This window comes from Pempheris klunzingeri, chromosome 12 (assembly GCF_042242105.1).
Source record: "Pempheris klunzingeri isolate RE-2024b chromosome 12, fPemKlu1.hap1, whole genome shotgun sequence".
Classification (NCBI taxonomy): Eukaryota; Metazoa; Chordata; class Actinopteri; order Acropomatiformes; family Pempheridae; genus Pempheris; species Pempheris klunzingeri.
The window spans coordinates 2905723-2927135 of record NC_092023.1 but is presented as its reverse complement, the minus strand read 5'-3'; the positions used below and the strand labels follow the sequence as shown (position 1 = coordinate 2927135).

Genomic DNA, 21413 nt, shown 5'->3' with positions numbered 1-21413 from the left:
ACAGTGAATACAGTGTTTGGCGGTACCATTGTTCATTAATGTTATATCATTATATCATCATATCTATTTTATTATCATAATGTGTGTTTTTATAAATTAAATTCCTCCAGATCAACACCATTATATTATAGAATTTTAAATAGCACAGTACATATTTCAAATCGACTCTGACATACAATTGCATGCAATAAATGACATCATAAACAGTGATGTATTGATTTTGACACCTTTTACTGATACTTTGGTTGAAATGCAGAACTAATATTTACAGTAAGATTTAGAAAAGCTTTTTGCTCATCACCCAGTTCTTTCTTAACAGAAACTAAAATAAAGATAACATTTTTAGTTATAAAGGATGTTTATCATTTTTCACATGAATCAATTTATAGTATATGTTTATATCTCAATTCTCAGGTGTGACAAGAAATCTATGATTTACAACTTTTTTGTTTTAATTGAACATGAATTCTCAGAAATAATTATCTTGAGTGACCCAGCAACTATACAAGTCCTCATACCTGAATCTAACCTACCACATCCAGGGTTGAAGTCTGGTTAAATTGTAGTGCTTGTTTAAGGTTTTGGAAAAATCACGGTTCACAATTTGGCTCCTCCTGTCCACATGTGGAAGTGAGCTTGGACAAGACAGTGAACCCCAGGTTGCTCCATACACACTTGTGCTACTGTATCCTCAGGCAACGTCACTGAGTTCTGGCCATGGTTGTGGCCTCATGGCTTATTACCTTCTGTTGGAATCTGGGCTCTGCATAACATATGCCTAACATATACTTACACAGTGAAGCGCTTGGCATTGGTTGATTTTCATCTCTGTGACATCACTTAATTTAAGATAGCAATACAGAGAGAAATGTGGGAACACAAACGCAAACATAGGCTACCTTTTGCTTGATAATGTTGCTGTGGCTTACTTTTACCTCTATAAGTACATTTTGAGCACCTGCACGAATGAGTCATGAAAATGAATTAAAATTAATTTCATCACCGTCCTGAGTGGAGAGACTGACGTTGTAGGCCTATATAATCCCCATATATCATAATGTTCCCTTTTTTGTAAGGCCAATGACTCATTGGCATCATAGTCTGTAGTTTCATATAAAATATTAATGTGACTCTGCAAGTCTTTCAAGTCTAGCCAAGTTAACACTTGCAGCACACCTAAACCCCATATCAAACAGCAGCAGCTGCAGAGAAGCCCCAAGCCACCTCAGCTTAATCCAATTTGACTGGCCATCACTGTGGGCGATGCTGGATGGAACATTATGTGAGGTGGATAGAGCTTTTTACTCTGCATTAGTGGAAAGAGATTTATCAGTCCACTTTTGACTTTGCTGTGAAAAAATAAGTTGGTCAAAGACTCATATTTATGCAGTTATGTTGGATCATACAGTCATTTGAGCGATAAAATGAATAAACTGGTATTCATCACTGTTAGTCACATGCAAAGGAGACAATGGGTGGGAATCATGGGTCTATGGTGACAGGTAGGTTTTCATATTTCACAACTATTCAGAATAGCAAACAAATTGTTGAGGAAATCTCACGCTGATGCAGATTCTTATTATTATCTGCACTTCCGCTCTTTGACCTTGAAATGTAATTGGCTGACTCTTCCTTTAAGGGAAGATGCACATGTTGGACAGTCTCCATTTCTGTTGCTTGGACGCTTCAAAGCCCGCATTTGGAAACTGGTGAATTGTCTGAGGAGTCTGAGCTCCAGTGACAGAGAAGGTGCAGAAATAAGCTTTTAGCTAATCCATGCCAAACATATCAGACATCTGTCACTTGAAGCGCCGGCCAGCCTTCTGCTTCGCAAGCTCATTTGGCACTTGAAACTAAAGATTTCTGAGACAATCTTTAGATTATGCTGCTATATATCTGTCTCTGTACTTTCATGGTGCATGCACTCTATTCTGGCTGCCAACGTATCAGGGGCTCCCTGTGGTTCAAATGTCAGAACGATGCTCATTCCAACCGACAGAATTAACTTACAGTCAGCTCAGCACGCAAGGGGTCCAAATGATAGGATGCACCATCAGGAGATAATGTTACTCACCTGAGCTGCAGCTCTGTGGAAACAAATAAGTGAATATGTGAACAGATGCAGAGCCACTGTGGCATTGGGATGACCTCAAAAACAAGCAATTAGCATCATGGATTTTTCCAATCTGATAAAATATGACATGATTTTGCTCCAGCAGAACTGCTATTGTTCTGTTATGTTCACACACTCAAAACATATTTCATATTCTGTCACATCCATCCTTGCCCTCTCTCTCTCTCTCTCTCTCTCTCTCTCTCTCTAGCTCTCTATCATAACAGATGGTGAGAGGGATTCACTCCCTGGGTCAGATGCACACACGGAACAGGTACTGTACAGCAGTAGCTCAAAGCACTTCATCGCAGTGTCATGGAAGAGTGTTTTTCAACAGCTCAATTGGAAGAACAAAAGTTTGCTTAGTGGGATAGCCTGTAATATCTCCAGCACTCGACACGGTTGTGTTAGCACGGCAACTGTTGCTTCCTAAGTGAGCTCTAATTATTAGAAATAGATGCTGTGTGGTAATGGCTGTATTACAGGTGCCTCTGTGTGAGCATGTGGGCTTTTCACATTAAAATACTGCTGTGACATTAGTTGGGACGGCAAGGAAATGAAGGAGAGAAAGAATGAATGTGAGACGGCGTAGTAAACCCAATTATCTGTATCATGTTTCAATTTCAGCCACATTGGACATCTCAGCTCCTGAAGACCCAAAAAAAAACCCCATAAAGCAGACAGTGGACTGGCCAGTCAGCTTTAAAAGCACCTGGGAGTGAAACTAGTAAAATATGCTGATAGAGAGCAGCTCACAGGGATTATGTAATGTGGTGTTGACGGTTCATTTGACAGCAATGTCTTAAGGAGGCCCGGTTTTGTCTTCACATTAAGTCTGCCCCATTTAAATTTGTTCATTTGGTTCGACTGACAACATTGCATTTCTTTAAATTGCGAAATAGAAACATAATCTCATGCCTAAGTAGGGAGGTTTTAAGGCAGAGAGATTCAGTGTGCCTAGGAAATGTAAAACTGAAAAGCTTTGGCACCCTCTGCTGTTAAAGTGATTTCCAGATGGCAGCTATTTACACAGACCTGCTGCAGACATGGCAGAGAGCAGGAGGGATCCCAACAGCCTGACAGAAGGGGAGGTGAAAACATTGTGAGATTTTAGGATGCTGTTATGGTCGAACTGACCCTCATATTTGGGCTTCTTTTGTTATTTCTTATTTTAAGGAACTCATCGTGATTAATATTTGACTCACTGGAAGGGTCATCTCTTATTCATCACAGGAATCTGTAATTTTCCCTTTAAAACCAGTGTTGGGGAAAAAAAAAAAAAAACAGCATTTATTTGCACAATTGTTCATCTGGTTTTGCTTTTTGTGCAAAGTTCGTCTTCCCAGGTGACGATTCCCAGAGGAACGCCAGACTAATTGTTTCTGTTGGTTGTTTCATATTCACCTAATACCTTGCAGCTTTGCTCGTGCTCCCAGGAGTACCGCACATTTGCTCGGCTGTTATTTGTTGGGGCAGAGCTTTGCCCGCGTGGTGTATAGTGTGCTCTGGTTATCCAGGGTGAACTAAGACAAACATTAATTGGTGGCACTGGATCCTCTGCTCTGTACCCGCTGTGAGCCCACACCACGCTTCGGTGTGGCAACCCCATCAGCCCTCCCACCCGAAAATCTCCTCTGACAGGGCCAGCGGCACCGAGCTCCTGGTTATCATTTATCATCCCAGCAGATTGGCTCATGTAACACACGGCAGACTGATGGGTCATGCTCATGCTGGGGACCTGGCTGGAGTAAAGCAATGGCGAGTTGTCTGCATGATTGGAGAGCTGAGAAATGGAGAGGAGGGCTTGTCATTAAAGGAGGGGGGGGGGTACACTTCTAATTCATATCGCCAGTCATCGCTCTGCAGTATAAGTGCTTCAGACAGCTCCAATATCGTATTAGCACACCTGCACAGGCCCCAAGAGGAAAGAACAGGACTTCTTAGTGGTGTTCCTCCTCAGCTCCCTCAGAGATGTACACCAGAGATTACCCCATTAATACATCCCACTACTCACTGGGGGGGAGGAAGCTCCCCTCCAAAGCACGTCGGTAGGATACCACAGGTGGCCTCCCCTCCGCGCAGGGAGGTAACCTGATTGTTTTTTCAGGGCTCATCAGCTCAGTTGGGAATGTTTGGTGGGCTTTGTTGGCTGGGATGACACCCAAAGTGCTACATGCTCTTTTACAAGCCATCAAATCACTTTTCCCATTTTGAGTGCAATGCCGTGCAATTTTCAGCCAATTTTAGTTTTGACTTAAAACATCACTTTTCATCTTCACTCAGCTCATTTATTGTGAATGCCTCCAGCTGATCAAAGGGTGGTGGTTGACAGGTCATCATTAAGTCATAATCTGCCCAAAACGCCTTTGTTATTCTTAAGATCTTGGGCAAAGCAATAAATGCATACTTACTGGTACTGAGCATGGGCTGTTATTCTGAAAAGGTCAAACCCACTAGTCAATGTTATCATGAAGGGACGTCAGCTGCTCCATCAATCAGGAGGTGACTTTGCGGACTCATGGGGATATTTACTGTAGCCTTTACACATTAATGAACTTAATTTCATAGCACTGCTCAACTAGGGAATATCTCTCTCTCTCCCCCGAACGTCACCATGGATACAGACTCTAGTTGGTGTTAATGGGGCAGACATGGACATGCTTGGATGACAAATTGAAGTGTTGGCTGGCTTTCATCTGTTTTAGAAGAAATACAGTCTCAGACACCAGCCTAGATTTCACTGTCCAAGTTTATAGAGGTAATATAAACTATGTTTTAAAGTGGATTTTTACTTTAATGGAAATTACTTTTGCATTTCACTTTTTGGCATCCAGCAGCTCAGCTGTCTCTCCATTACTCATCTCCTGGGACAGACAGACAGACTCTGACAGGTCCTACTCAATATTGCAAGGTGAGTGAATTGTGCCAGATATTATTATGGGTTTAATAAACTAAGCTGGTGCACAAACAATGATTTGAACAGCTGTAAGCTTCTAAAAATACAAAGCAGAAGGCTCCATTATCACACTTCACATTAGAAAAGACATTTTAATACAGACTGAATCTAATTATTTTCTGAGCAGCAAATCTGTCAGAATTCACCCACCCGCTGTGATACAGTGTGCACACGTTCAACTAGTTATAACAGGGTGTAGAGAAGTTGTGTGGTGCGATTTGGATGGACTGTGCGGCTGCGATGACAGAGGCACAGTTTACCATGACCACTCATGCTGTTGAAAGCAGCTCTCTGGGCAGATGTGATCAGCAGAGGCAGTGTCTCCCTCCAGCCCAGATTGACAAGCCAGACCAGACTCAAGAGATGGATATCACAAGGGACAGCTGAGCTGCAGGAAACCAGTGGTGCAGGCAGTTTTCAGCCAGCCTCATTACAGTGGACAGGTTGATCCAGGCAATTGCTCCTCAAACAAGGTTGACTCCAAAGCACTAATTGTGCAATGCAATGTAGGATGACGATTATGATACAGTTCCCTGGTGTAAAAAATTACTGTAAATAACGGGGATGTTTGTTTTCACCTGAGCAACACAAAGGTATGTGTGAGCTGTGTTATAAGCAGCATGCACTTTGCACTTGCTAACTGAATGTCTTTACTGTATGTATAATTCAAAACAGGCCACTTGAGTGAGAAGTGAAACTGTGAAACAGTAAATAGGCAATTTATTCAAACTGTGTACACTACAATTGTAATCATAATTAGTGTAATGAAGGAAACATCTTGTCTGCAATTTGCTCATTCACCTCCTCTTGCACGAGTGTTTAATGCTTGTCTGCTTCTAAAGATATAAGCAGCAGATCAATTCACACCCATGCACCGTCTTTCTGCATTTCAAGATTCTCTCATGTGTTTCACTCATCATGCCAAGAGCATAATCTTTGAGCATTAATCCTTATTATTCAGCGGTGCCACTGCAGACTTCAAATCACCAACCATATACTCAAGGTCACAGTAAAAAAAAAAAAAAAGGGGAGAAAAAAAACATTTTACACAGATTAATAAATCAAAGTGTATGCCCCCAATCAAAATGTAAGTGGAACACTCAGTATTGATTGAGGTGTCCTTTTTTGCTCAGTGTAGCCATACTGAATACATATTTCATAACACATCCAAAGACACTAAATGGATTCAATTGAAAGACGTTAGCTTTTCACTTAATTCTTTTTCTATCAAACTGGCAATTAAGCATTCTGAGGCAGCAGTATTTGACTACTGTGCTCTGGGAATGCAAACTGCCCAAGACAAGCAGTTGTCTCCAAACCTGCTGTGAGAGCAGACAGATCACAGATCGCCGGTCAATTTACTGATCAGACACACACACACACACGTATCGCATGTGCACTGAGTGAGTTCAGTGAAACAAACAGCCTGATTTCTGACTTTTCTTATCAAAGTTATTACGTGAGGAGCAACGAGCTCTACTCTGCAATACAATAACTAGTTACCGACACGGATTATCATCTGTTGACGACGCTAACTTCAGTCTCAGCCGTGTAGCATGATATCATATATGCAGCCAACACATTTTTCAGTCAAATGGGCGCACTAAAAAGTCACAGAGCTCCCTTTAGCTTAATCAATTAGACGGCTGATAAAATCTGCCGGTGACAGTTGTCATTTCATAAGTTGCCAACTAGAAATAAGAAGCCTGTTTTTGCCTCCACTGTTTCAGGTCAAGGATCTTTTATTTCAAAGCATTATCTTGTGTTTTGAGTGGTGAAAATGTCATTGTTGCAAACTTCATTCAAGTATAATAGTCCCACCAACAGTAAAAAAGGGGTTAACTTTATTTAACTTGTAGTCTACTCCTTTTCAAAGTTGACCTGCATTCATAAAACACAAGTCATACACCATGTTTTGATCCACTGAATATCCACCCACTGAGTTGTGGGCATTCATCCATGTAAAGAACCTTTTTAAAAGACATATCTGCAAGTGAAAATTAGTAACTGAGTTGTGGCTGTCCTGTTGAATTGCAAGATGCTTGAAAAGTTTCTTATCAGTTCATTTGAGTGATTATGAAAGAATTTCATTCCCCATTGTCTGCTGGGGAGGCTAATTATTTTATCACAGGAATTTTAATTAGCTGTATCTCAGAGTTGTCTATGGAGCCACAAAAGCGGCAACAGATAGAGGAAACAGTGTATGAGAGGCTTTTCATAGGAAGACGTATGCTTCACGTAGAACTGTACAAATCCTTATGGACTGTGCAGGATGCACACATCACCTCTCCTCCATAAAAGGCAGTGCATTTAGTACAGCTTAAATGTCAGTAAAACTGTAGAGACCATCTTACAAGGCCGTCAGCGGTTGCGTGAATGTTTGACTGTGAAAGACTCACCAGCACTTGATTCCTGCACAGTAAGATCAGTGGAGATGAATGTGATGAAAGGATTGTGCAAATGCTGTAAGATCATCGCTTGAAGTTAATAATTTTACAATGGAGTAGATCAGGGGTTAAAAGAAAAGGTGGCAGAAATCCCTGGCTCATGATTGATTAGTGAGACTACAGCCCACAGAAGACAATGGAGCACGTTAATGCCAACGATAAAATTATGATGTTAACTCATTTTCATCTTTGTTATTAATGACTAAGCAGCTCTTTTCCAGGCATCTTCAAGATTGTCAGTTTTTTTTCTATCCCACCCCCTCAGTTCCTCATTGCAGGGTAAAATAAATTATAGACAGGAAAATGAAAATGTGGCAGGTGATTTGTCGGACAGATAGTTTGTTATTGTGTGCATTCAGAATTGATAATTGCCAAGGTGACCTATGATCCCCTTGATTAACAAGGACACAGCTCTATATCCTGGCTGCTGCAGGGCTATTTCCAGAGTCCTTTGTCAGCATGATTTCTCTGCCTTTTTCTACTTAATGGATCACACTGATACACTATCAGTCATCCATATTTTTCCCTGAAGTGTAAAAAAAAAAAAAACCTATGAAACTATTTTTACAATGTTTTTCATAATACATTTTTCTTTTTGATTTTCGTGTTGGGATTCTAACATAACAAGGGAGGTCATCTGCTGCTCCGTATTAATTGACGATGACTGCATGACTGCAGAGACTGAGGGGCTTCAAAAACAAAACCAAAAAAACGATGCTTCAATTTGCAGAACGAAGTCTGGGCACCGTAGGTTTACGCTTGTCATGCAACTCACTGCTAAAGATGAAGTTTTAAAGTCAGGAATGCTTGTCAATCCACAGTGTGGGGGCAGCGACTCATGGAATATTTACACAGCCAGGGAGGGGGGCTTGCGGGAATCTAAGGCCTGGTGGTTGGAACCACATTCAAAGGAAATGGATAAAGGCCCTGAGGATTCATGCAGCGCAGCATTGTCTCTGACAAAAAAAAACAGGAACAATGCTGGGGAAAAATACCTTGATTTAAAATTCAGCTCTAAACCGAGGCATGGAAAAGGCAAATAGGAGTGCGAGTGGAATGTAAAACAGAGCTGTATGCAGCAGGCTGGCATAGTTTAGGTCACACATGCATGACAGGCCCTACATACATTTTTTTTTTTCTGAATTCCACTTAAAGAAATTGTGCCTGTTGAAGCTTAGTGATATATTGTGCCAATGAGGCTGCCTGGCAAGAATTTGCAAAGCTCGCATTTGATTTCCACACATATATTCATCTTCCCCAGAATCGTCCAAATTATGCCCGGTTTCTTACACATGTATTAAAAATGAAAGTGAATTTATTAATATTTATGCAGAGCCATATGGTAAACAAGTAACTGGCTGGCTGGGAGATTTGGTCTGGTTTGGTGGATGTCAGCATCATCTTTCTAAAAAGAGAAGTCTGAAAAGCAAATTCCTTTGAGTAGTCAGCAGACTGGTATATTTAACATCAAAAAGACCTGGGAGGGGAAGTAATGAAAGATGCTGATAGAAAGCACACTTGTCATCATGGGGATTATATAGTTCTGTTGATGTTTGATTGCCTTTTTTGTGACTGTTTGAGATAGCAGCCACTGCGGATACAAAAGGTTGTTCTTTAAAAGTCCCAATAAAGTGCTAAAATGGGGGAAAAGCTTTTTGACTTTGTTCATAATTATCCATATTATTCATATATGATGTACAAAACAGCCAAAAACCAATTACTCAGCAGTGCCAGCATGTGTACATAAAAAGTACAGCCAATGACACCATTACAGACTCCTGAACCCCTCCACTTTCCTCCAGCTCTGCCGTCACATAAATCCTGCAAAATCGCAATTTTCAAAGAGGCAATATGGTATGTTGGTGCGTGTCTTGGTTTGCACCTGTAAAAACCTTGTTTTCATGTTTCCATCCCGGTGGCAGGTGTGTATTTATTTTTTGAAGAACCAGAATTTATGATTATTTCCATTCCACCATCCTGCTTTTTTTTCAGAAACATGTCAAACCGCTGAAGCGAGACAACATCGGTTTCCCGGTGATTGTGAGCACAACATTCAAGCTTAGAGGCTTAGCTAATTCAAATACTGACCACTGTGTGTGTGTGTGTGTGTGTGTGACTGCTTGCTCAACTGTGTGCTTAAAGTTATTTTACAGTGATTAATCAAAGACGGCATCCGTACTGTTTTACCCCTCATCATCTTTACCCAACACACTCCGTTGTTGGCAGACTATTAATCGATAAACAAAATGTTTGTGACTGTAACTATTAACCACACAACGCCCAGTTAGAGCTCGTCCTACAATCCAAACAGATTAGCCACCCTCAGATAATGCCTGACTCCGATCAGTACTGTGTTTATTTTAGCCCTGTAAAACAGCTCCATCACTTTGATTTTCATTTTATTCATCTGCGCTATCCAATGTCACACTCAACACTTTAATCAAGTTCAAAGTTCATCCGTGCTTTTAGCTCTTCTGCATGACAGCAAACAGCAGTAAGGGTTAAAAGCAGCTCAGTCGCTGCTGTTAAGCGATGAGATCATTGAACCCAGATAAAGCATTTTTATACTGTTGACTAACTGACTTTTAGATTTCCCTGATTACTGCGAAGAAGCTGCCTGCGGGGTCAGAGGCACAGTTACATTTAGACTGGAAGCACCACATGAGACAGACCTTGGCCTCGTGTCTTTGAGCAGAGAGTTTTCAAGACTCTGTTCTTGCTGCAGAGGGTATCAAAGTGCAGTGTGTCAGTGCACCATACAATTCACCTCATTAATCAAGCAAGGTTATACTAAGTTTAAATCTAAAGTGGAGTTTAAGTTGTGTCAGCAAATAAGGAAGTACGTGAAAATATTTAAAATACATTATCAGTGAGTTTTGTTTCGATTCTAATGTTCCATGTTTCATATTGATAAATGGCACGTGAATAAGTTATCTTATATATTATCTTTATATTTCAAAGGTCATTTCCCACTGATGAATCTCAGATAATAAAGAAGTCTTCTTATCGCATTTTGTTTTCCCACGGGCTCACAGAGAGGCGTTCTCACTGGATATGACAATAAATGCAAATATGTGAAGTGTTATTTATACTGTTGCTGATGTTTGTCAGGAAAAATCAAAGGACATCAGTATTAATGTCATTCTGCAGCATTGTACTCAAGTGAACACTAGTTTTTTTTTCATTATATTAAAATTCTAATTGGGTTGCTGGCATAAATAAATGTGGTTAATAATGCATTCGCATTGACTAGCAAGGATCATGTGTGCTCATGAGTCAAAAGGCTCATATCTCAAACATGGGAAGTCATTTTGATACATCGATTGCATGTGCAGTACAGCAAGAGCCTCAACTATGCATCTTTTTGACAGACATTGATTATCTCATACAGTTAACATACAGTTCCCTTTGCACTCACTTGAAGTGTTTATGATTGCCATACAAGAAGTGCAAGAACTGCCCTCAGCACTTAACCTCATCTCGACTACAGCACTCTGCAATTTCTGCAACAGTTTTTAATTAAATATGAAGAAAAATGGGAAAACAGCCCTTGAAGGGATGCAAGGAAAGTGCCCACGCTTTAATTTGTTGATAGAGCATCTACATCGTTAGTGTAATGATTGTATCGAACCATAAGACACAAGCCTGTATACACTGATAGTGACATCCAATAGACACGACACATGAAGAACGTTACTGTAAGCATGAATCCATAATGCAAATAGTTTGTGAGTCTTTTAAACGAGTCAAACCTAAAGTGTTGGTGGAAATCCACATTCTCACAGTGTGTCTAGACATTTTCACAAGTTTCCTTGGCATTGCCATATGTGTGTAAGCGATTATGCATATCTATTCATGTCCCAGAGTAGGTTACATATTCCTTATTTAATCATGTTGCTCTAAATTGTAGAGATCTGGGAGCTCTTCCAGTGAGATTATTGTTTTTACGTGACAAATGCAAGACAAAGAGACCTTTAGAAAGGTTCACAAAAAATATTTAGCAAGAGAGACTCATCCATGCCAGTGCTCGGAGCTGAGTACTTAAATAAGCATTTAGTAGTTATAACGTTTAGCAAGTTCATTATCTTAGTTTAGCCCGTTAGCATGCTAGAAGTCGTTAATTAGCACTAAAGACTATGCACAGCTGAGGTTGATGGGAGAGTCATTGGTTTGGTCACAAACCAACTGGGCAAACTGGAAACCCAACGTGATGATGGCGCTCCATGAAAAGCCAGTAGATCACCAACGTGGTTATGATTCATCCTGAGGACAACGTGATGATGATGATGATATGATCCAATAGTTGCCGAAACATTTCACCGCAAACAAAAGATCACCAAAGTCACAGGGCCTCATCCTTTAGGGGACGTCAACGTCTGTACGAAATTTCACTTGACATGAGATGAAATGAAATCTTTTCCAAATTTCACAGCAATTCAATATAAATTTCAATTCATATATTGTGTCAAATTATTTCACTGACCTGTTGGTGGCGCTACAGGGAAAGTAAAGGGATCATGAAAGTCAGCAGAATTCATCCTCCAGGGACCATGAATGTACAACATTTCATTGAGAGTGGTGGACTGACTGACTTACAACACACTGAAGCAGTCTACCGATATGATACAGTAGCACCAAAAGGAGGATGCACCACCAGGAAAAGTAGCAGCGCAGTTGTAAAGAGTCAAGAAAACACTCCCAGTAAAGAAATATATAACTTCTGTGATGACAAATGGTGTAAAAAAAAAAAAAAAAAAAAACTTATTCCACAGCAGCACAGGAGGACACACAAAATAATTCAGCACTTCAAGAAACGCTTCTCTCAGACACGCTCATTTGGGGTTTACCAATAAGTCATCCAGCTGAGGCTCCTACTGGGAGGATCCCATTATCACTGTGCTCAGACAAATGAAACATATGGGCTACCTTGTGGTGATTGAGTTGAGCTGAAAATCTGAATACATTCCACTGGTGCCTTGAGAATTTACTCAGTGTGTGTGTGTGTGTGTGTGTGTGTGTGTGTGTGTGTGTGTAGGTGTGTGTGTGTGCTCTGGTGGTAGGAACAAAGAAAACCCATAATTTCTCTGTGAGACTGATAGTTGATGTATTCTTAAATCAGTCATACTATAATGATTCATAATGGCTGGTTTACCTCAATAGGCCGATGTTTATCACGCGATCAATAGACCGATGTTTATCGCATCAGGTTTTTTCTAACGGACACGAATGCCGTAAAACAGCCATTATATCAAACAGACGCTCAAACACTCACATGCCCGACGCAGGCTCAGCCACACAAACAGGGGAAGGTTATCATGGGGCTATTCTTTATGCAAGATCGTGAATAATTTAAAATCCATGTGCTCAAACAGATTATTGAGATGACAGAATAATATGACAGATTCCGCAACTGCAGTTGTGATGAGAAACATCAAAACTTGTTTTATAGATTCTAGCAGGGGGATGAACTGATCTGCTGTGTGTGCTGCTAGTAAGCTCTAACCATAATGCAATATCAAAATATTTCCAAAAATCCAAAAGGCTTTATGAATATATGTACATGTTTATACGTATATAGTTCCTCCAGCGTCTCAGTCTGGTGTATGTATAGCCATCTGACATTACTTTGACTTCATCGTGAAGCAGATTTCTCTCCATCTCGCACGAAGTTTCAAACTACATAATGTTTCGCTGCAACGTTTGTTCAATTTTAACTTTAAAATCACCGCAGGGAATAAATCTAATAAGGGAGACGCCTCGCTTGCATTGCGGTTGCACGATGACGGACACCACTCCACTATTCGTTATATATATTATTCAGCTTTGATGATATGAAACCACGTTTTCTCGTGGAGTTCATCTTTCCTCCTGGTTGTAAATGGCCAAACATGCAGGCTGCCATTTGGGCTCTGGAAACGTCCTTGCGAGGGAGAGTGATGGCAGCATTCCTGAAGCTTGGCAGTAGGCCTCCCCATGAGTCAGTGTAGAGATACTTATTGTGTTTTCATTGTTCAATAAGGCTTTGCATGAATTTCTTCCACCTCTTAGCTTACTGAGCCAAAAGCTCCCTGAACGCCAAAGTCTTCATTATGGCCATGGAAAGTGGGCTGGCTCGAGGTCACCCCTGATGTTCCACTGGCTGCCTGGGGAAGACTGGAATTAGAAAGCTACCGCAGTAACAGGCCACGGCTACCAACTGTGCTGAATGACTCCACTCTCCTTTATAAGTTTGGCAACAGATGAACAATGATGTAGCCTAAACCCTGCTTGGTACGGGATGCTGGAGATATAAACACATTCTTTCAGTTTCTCGCACTGCTGTGGCTGAGACTCTCTGTGTAGTTCTGGAGCATTCTTTTGGAAAAGGCTGGCATACAAACACTTCACACTGAAACTTCCTGGAAATAAATAAACAAATAGCCTCTTCATGCAGCATCTGCTCAGATGGAACACATTCAGTCAAGGCCTGAAAGAGACGGCCAGGCTAATGAGAGTTAACTGTGCACAGCGAAATGATTAGAGCAGCTGACCCAGCCCTCCAAAAGAAAAAAAAAAAAAAAGAAGAGGGAAGTGGAAAAACATGTTAGAATTGTTCTGGGGAGTGACTGCTTCTGTCCGCCTCTCCCACTGCAATGTCTCCCTTTTTGAACATGAAATAAATGTAAATATGCTCCAACTTATGTGAAGGTCACAGGTGCATTAACTTCTGTCACTCGCCTAATTAATGCACGGCAAGATTGTGGGTCTATAATTGAGAATGTGATGCTGTTTTAGTTTAAAAAAAAACAACAATAAAATAGATCCTCCATCTTCAGTGGGAAGATGACTGCTACTACATCCATTCACGTGTCCATCAGAGGCGCTTTCTTCCCATCAGGTGAGCCAATAAGCAGTGAAGGTTACAGCAGAGCCATTTGTGCTGCATTGTCAGTGACCCACCGCTGAAGGCTGCAGGTTAGGAGAGAATTTAATTGACTTTCGATTGTCAAATAAAGAATATCTGGGAAATGCATTTGAAAGAAAAGCATCAAAACATTAAAGATGAATTCACGAGATCCTTTATTTGTCAGATAGCTTATGAATACATTTTATTCTTACCTTGACAATAATGTAGGCTACATACAATAAGCACCCCCACCCCCCCTCTATGAGGACGGTGCAGCAGGCTTGAGCCGCACCTGTGAGGTGCACAACTACCCGGAACAACTTTCCCAAAGAGCACAAGTTGCACCAGGAGCGTTTGTTCCTCCAGCAGCGTGAAGCCGGCGAGCAGGAGGAGGTGTCACCAATCAGGAGCAAACACACCACAGCTTTTACATCCCACTGACTGAGCGCGCAGCTTGTATTTATGACCACGTTATTCTCATGCACTCCCCTTTTAAAAAAAAATAAAAAATAAAAAGATTAAAGTCCATGAGATATTCCTGCTCTGGAGAAACGCTGCAGCAGCAAAAGCCTGGCGTTGTCTGAGAAGGTCCAGTTCAGGGGAGGGGGGGAAACCCTTTTGACTGGATTTAAGGGGAGGCACACATGAGAGGAGAGAGAGAAAAAAAAAAAGAGAAGAAAGGAAGGAGGAGGGCAGGGAAGAAAGTATTGGTGGTGCCAGACGCAGCGGCAGTAAGAAGCGTACGTACGTGCTTTATCTTAGCGGCTGAGAGTGTGACGTGATATTGCAGCCTGCTCCCGGAGCTCTGCAAGCACCGAGCAAAGCGCGTCTTCTCCTCTCTCTGTTGTTACTCACTAGCCCCCAACATCTCTCATCCACCCACTACGGATCTCTTTTTTTTTTTTTCTCTCCCCCCTTTTTTTTCTCCCCTCCACAAGGGGAGGGGGGTGCGCGACTTGCCGGAGACTACATATCAGTGGGAATAGAGACGAGGAGTCTGCCGAATTAATTTATGGTAATACTGTAAGAATTTGCTCTCTTCTTTTCATCACTCCAAGAATTTCTTTCCTTCTGTCTCTCTCTCTCTCTCCCTCTCTCTCTCTCCCCCCTCTCTCTCCCTCTCTCTCTCTCTCGCTCTCTCTCTCTCTTTCTCGGTGGCTGGCGTGTGTTGTTGCGCTCCGTTTTGATGGGAAAAACCCAGAAGAAGAGGAAAACGGGGGGAATATGAGCGGGCAGACCGGAGTGTAACGCATTTTATTTTCATCCATTGAACCATCTTGTTGCGCCGGACTTCTATTGTCGGGAATGGGGAGTATTGATTCATTGGAGGGCTGCAGAATTTATTTATAAAGGATGTGGTCAAGTATGTTGGAAAAATAGCCATAGCTTCCGCAGTGTAAGGTAAGATGATTATTATTATTATCATCATCATCATTATTATTATTATTATTATTATTATCATCATTGCATGGAGCTGCTGAAGCTCATTCTCATATGCCATCTGTCTGTTAAAGTTTAGCCTCCCCGTGTTAAATATTTGTCCTGCCTATTCAACATGATGGCTTTGGAGCTTTCATCCGCTCATATTAGTCCTGGGTGCTTAACAGATGATTTTTAAGGGCTGATCTCTCTCTTAAGAGGCAAAAATCACTTTAAAGCGCCGAGCGGCGGACTGACACCGCATGAGATGAAGCCCGTGTCTCTATATTCAGATGTCCTCTCGAGACCAAATTGCTCTTAGAAGCCCCGGCAATAAAAACCAGCGTCTCTTGACGACCGATTCCTCCTCTCCAGAATACTGATTTTTGGTGCCTTGGCTGTGAATCTTGCAGGAGGATGTGGAATCATATAGATTTATCGCGACCAAAAAAGCAGATTTCATTCAACGCTGCTCCCACAAATCTTTATGTAACACGTATTATCCTCCTGTGGTGCCACGGAGAGCTTTAATCATTCAAAAAGACAGAAGTTGGAGACAAAAGTGCACATGTATCTATTCTCTGGACTCTATGGTATCTATAGCCGGATTTCAACGCCTACACACACACACACACACACACACACACACGCACACACACATTTGAGACACGCACGCACACATGCAGGTTCTGCTGTGACACTGCTCACAGCTGCATTGCCTGTAGGATTAAAGCAATCAGGACATCGCATTGCATTCTCTCCCTCTCTTTCCATCTCTCTCTTTCTCGCACACAAACACACTTAACCGCGGCGCACGCGCGCGCACGCACGCATGCAAGCTCCAACACACACGGACACACGAAGCACACACACACACACGCTCACACACACACACACACACACACACACACATACTGGCTCTTTATCAAATTGCATTGTCAAATATGTCAAGCCCTGAATTTCGGAGACATGCAGGTCGTGCAGTGGACCGAAAGCGCGCAGAGGGAGAGGAGCCATAGTGACCAGGCAGAAAGGCACAACCAGCCTGTGAATTTGTCTCCCTCACGTCATCTAACTGCTGTGTGAAGAAACAGACTAAATCACGAAGAAAACAGCTTGATTTGGAGGGGTGGGGGGGTGGGAAGAGAAAGAGATCCTGGTTACTGCGTAAAATGAGCAGTTGCGCCCCACAGCTCCTGAGCGCTGCACCGACTTGGATGCCTCCCTCAAATGTTTGTCTTTTGAAGTCCTATTTCCTAAAACAGTGATATTGAACTATCTCCAGGGATCGTGCCATAGCAAATACGACCCAATTATAAATGTCTAAATGACTCACATTATTGCACCCACCTCCCCACCAGTAAATAAATAAATAAATATTGGCTGAAGCAACCACAAGGTGGCAATGTTTGCACAAAGTATAGTAATGAAGGAGGCTGGAAGGGGACGCAAAAGACATGTTGCTGAGGTTAATGTTTCTTTTTCCCCCCCATTTTTTATGGCAGGGCGTGATTAGAAACGTGTGAAGCACATCAGTCAGACTTGATAGAAATCATCTATCATGACCTCTGTGTCCTCTGCCTTAAAACCCATTTGTGTAATTCTTCTCCATCTCTCCTTGCAGGCCAAATGACATAGGATGAAGGCTGTTCGAAACCTGTTGATTTATATATTTTCCACCTATCTTCTGGTTATGTTTGGATTAACTGGTGCCCAAGATTATTGGTGTTCCACTCTGGTCAAGGGGGTCATTTATGGATCATATTCGGTGACTGAAATGTTTCCTAAGAACTATACAAACTGTACATGGACGCTGGAGAACCCAGACCCTACCAAATACAGCATCTACCTGAAGCTATACAAGCGAGACTTGAGCTGCTCTGAATATTCTTTGCTTGCTTATCAGTTTGATCACTACTCGCACGAAAAGATCAATGAGTTGCTGAAAGTCAACGAGTCTATAGTGTACCTGTGCGATTCGAAGAATATTTATGTATTTTTGCTGTATGACAAGAATTTCGTTCAACTACGGAGAGTTTTCCCTTATGATTATAATGGATTGACACCACAGAAGCTGGATGAGGAGGAGAAATCCATTGTGGAGTTTTTGGTGTTGAATAAGGCGAGCCCCAGCCAATTTGGGTGTCAAGTGCTTTGTACGTGGCTGGAAAACTGCCTGAAATTAGAAAAAGGGACGGTGGAGACATGTGGGATCGTGTACACAAAATGCACATGTCCTCAGCATTTGGGCGACGGAGAATCAGAGAGTATGCTCATGCTCAACAACGTGGTTTTACCTTTAAATCCACAAACGGAGGGTTGCTTGTCACCCCAACTACAAGCTGGGCAGGTCTGCAATCTGAGTGCAGAAGTGAAACGGCCTCCTAAAGAAGGTGAGTATCCTGTCATCTTACTCCTATATGCTGAAATAAGACGTAGACTTAATGGACTACTGTATGCATAGATAAGATAGTTACCATGTCAGTCAAATGTGCACGTCAATCACTCCCTTCTCTGCCCTTATTGCATGTTTGAAGTGTGATGGCCCATGAAACAAAGAGCACACATAGATATATAGACTGCCGTTGGCTCAGAAACGTGTCAACCTCAAGAACAAAGCTGCCAGAGGAGTTGGGTGTAGTAAAGACCACAACAGCACAAACCAAACCACCTAAAGGGGGTCTTTCATTTGGTTGGACTGAATTCAAAATACCCTATCACTGCTGTGAATTTAAAATGGCTGTTTGTTTTTTTTTTTTGTTTGTTTTTTTTTTTAATACACATCAGCTCAGAGTTAAAATGGCTGCAAATCCAAAGCTAATTTTTCGTGTGTTATACATTTATGTCAGTGTCATCCTAACAAAGACCGACAGTGGCCCATGTGGACACATCCATCGGGTTTTATTGGCACCTGTGTCACATGGAGCGATTGGGATCGTGGATGCGGCGGCGTCAGACTGGAGCACATTGCTCGTGCAATGCAACCTTACAACCTCGTGGATAAGATTTAGGAGTTTAGTGTTTAGTTAAGCCTGCAGCTACTAATAATCAAACGTGCTTCGACTGAGACGACTGAGTAAAAGATCAGCGCCGGTGTTTTCGAAGCTGTTCTGGGAGGATTCTTCTTGTCCAGTGTTGCCATAGAGCAATGCAACGTGTTTTCACTGCACAGTCTGTTGGAACTGACCAATAATTTACATACAGCGAAGAGCTTAGCGGTGTAGACATGCCTGCAGTTGTAATTCATACTTTTGCATGAATGCATAGAAGCTATATAACCACACACACTCACAGAGGGGAGGGGAGGGGGGGCAGCTGAATGAACATATCATAGTAAACGGTTATGATAACGATTGTGTTCATTAGTGTCACCAGGTAACGGGGATTTTTTTTTTGTAGTTAACATACTTGTGTAGCTCTTTGAATTACAAAGGGAGCCCTTCATGGCACATAGCTGCTCGCATCAGATAGCAGAGAAAAACCCCAGAGGACTATGCTGCATACTTCAGAGGTGAGGTGCGTTTACCGTGAGACACACAGGAGGGGCATTCATCATGGCACACTGAACCAAAAATAATGAGTCAACCTTTAGATTTTGGGGGGAAAAATAATGATAGCAGGAATGTTACGGAGCTGTCTCCCTTGTGGCACTTACCAAAATAACAGTTGCTATAATAACACCCTGGAGAATGGGTGCTAGTTTTCTAATCAAGAAGAACAGGTGAGCATCAACTGCAGCTGTTGGTTGACTCCTGCTGACTGCTGCTACACGCGACTTCACTGTTTTAGGAATGATTTCGAAAACACTAATACCTTTTTTTCCCCCCCTAAAAATATAATACCTAGATACCACTGTGCCTAAGGGGTTTTTAACGCTTTTTTAGGAGACTATTTATTAAGCGGCGAGCTGCAATCAAGTTGGATGATGAACTTATTTTGAGTATCGTCCACCTATCGTTTCACCAGAGCCCCTTAAGCAACAATGCATGCAGTTTCTGATGCAAGTTACCACCACAACTCACCCTGCAGTCAGGCAGCATGTGCAGCAGCATCAGCTAGTATGACTCAGTTGTGTAGTTTTGTCAGATAATTTCATCATTTAATGAAACTCATGTTCAAATGACAAATATTACCAGGAAGCATTATGCTTTTTTTTTTTCACAGAAAATTCTCAGCTCCAAAATAACATTTGACATTTTTCTATCAGCATGTTAATAACAGCTTAAGAGCACAGCTTATTTTTTTTCTCTCAGAAGATTTTCCACAAGCTTCTATTTATAGGGTCGCTTGATGGGAGGTTTGAATAAATCCGTTTTCATCTGGATAACGGGGAGATCACCACTGGGCTTAAAAGAGCACTGTGTCTCCCGTGGCATCATGGTGACAGAGTGGGTGTTCCTGATGAAGAATAAAGCATTACAAACAGTCGACAAGGGCTCCATTTGATAAAATCACTTGTCTTTGATCTTCTCAGTTCCTGGTAGAGGATGGCCTCAGAGCACATCAAAGAAACGCAGGGCTGGAGGTTGTATACTCCAGCCATGCCACCGAAATGCCCAACCAGTGTTTCACGCAGACTGAGGATAAGAACATTTTAAAGGTTAAAGCTCTTAACTATTTAAGGTGATTAAGTAGACAAAGGACAGACCTCGTTTCCTCATATTGTGGCATTTTGAAAACCACAGTGACACAATGAAATCCTGCACAGAGGTACTACTCAGATGACTCATTAATGCAGTTTTATTTTTATCATATTCTTCCATTTCATGAATAAAAGCTGTAAAAGGAAGTGGCACGGTGTCGCAGTTGCACTCACAGCAAGACAGATTTAATTCTCTCTCTTTTTTTTTTTTATTTTTCCTTTGTGTTCAGCGTTCTTGTGGGATTCCTCCCACATCCCACACATTCAAGTCAAGTAGGCTGATGACTCGCCGATAGGTGAATGAGTGACTGTCTGTGTTAGCGCCGTGATGTCCCGGTGACGTGTCCCGGCTCTGCATTCTATATAATGGATGCTTGATTTGGCAGATCGTTGGGGTAGACAAATGACAAACAGGTATGAGTTAGAGCTAGGTAGGAAGTGTTTGATAAGTCATCTACACTTTCCCTGTGGCATGTATTTAGAAGAAAATGAATCAAGTGCATGAGGAGCAACTCCAAGCAGACATTTTAGAGCATGTTCTGACCCAGACATCGGCCCATCACTCTGCAATGTCCACATGTATGCAGGTTTAAGATCCTCAAATTCAAAATGCACTGTTCAAGTAAACCATCCACAGTTTGCACTTGGCTCCAGGAAACAAACAACATCACGAGGCATTGTCTTGCTCTGTGGCTCAGCCTACTTGTCTGCCCTTGGCTAAAGGAAAAGTTGTTTGTTTCGTCTGGTTGGGACTCACCAGTTTTCAAGCATCGGGGTCAAGGAGTCTCATTGCTTGGGATCAATGTGCTCTGCTGAATGTCCTCCAAGACATTCACAGGCGACGAAGCCTCAAACTGAGACGTCCATGTCACTGTTATTTCACAACAACTGTCCGATACAAAAAATGGTGACAATTTCCTTCATGTTCCTTGAAATAATACTTAATAAGC

General features: G+C 41.8%; 1 protein-coding gene across 1 annotated transcript in view; it reads left to right on the top strand.

Moving 5' to 3' along the window:
• The first annotated feature begins 17460 nt into the window (after positions 1 to 17460).
• adgrb3 (adhesion G protein-coupled receptor B3) overlaps positions 17461 to 21413 on the top strand; it is a 103121-nt gene continuing 99168 nt past the window's right edge. Inside the window, exon 1 of the mRNA XM_070840799.1 lies at positions 17461 to 18214. Coding sequence (XP_070696900.1) covers positions 17461 to 18214 — 754 coding nt within the window. The remainder of the gene's footprint in view (positions 18215 to 21413) is intronic.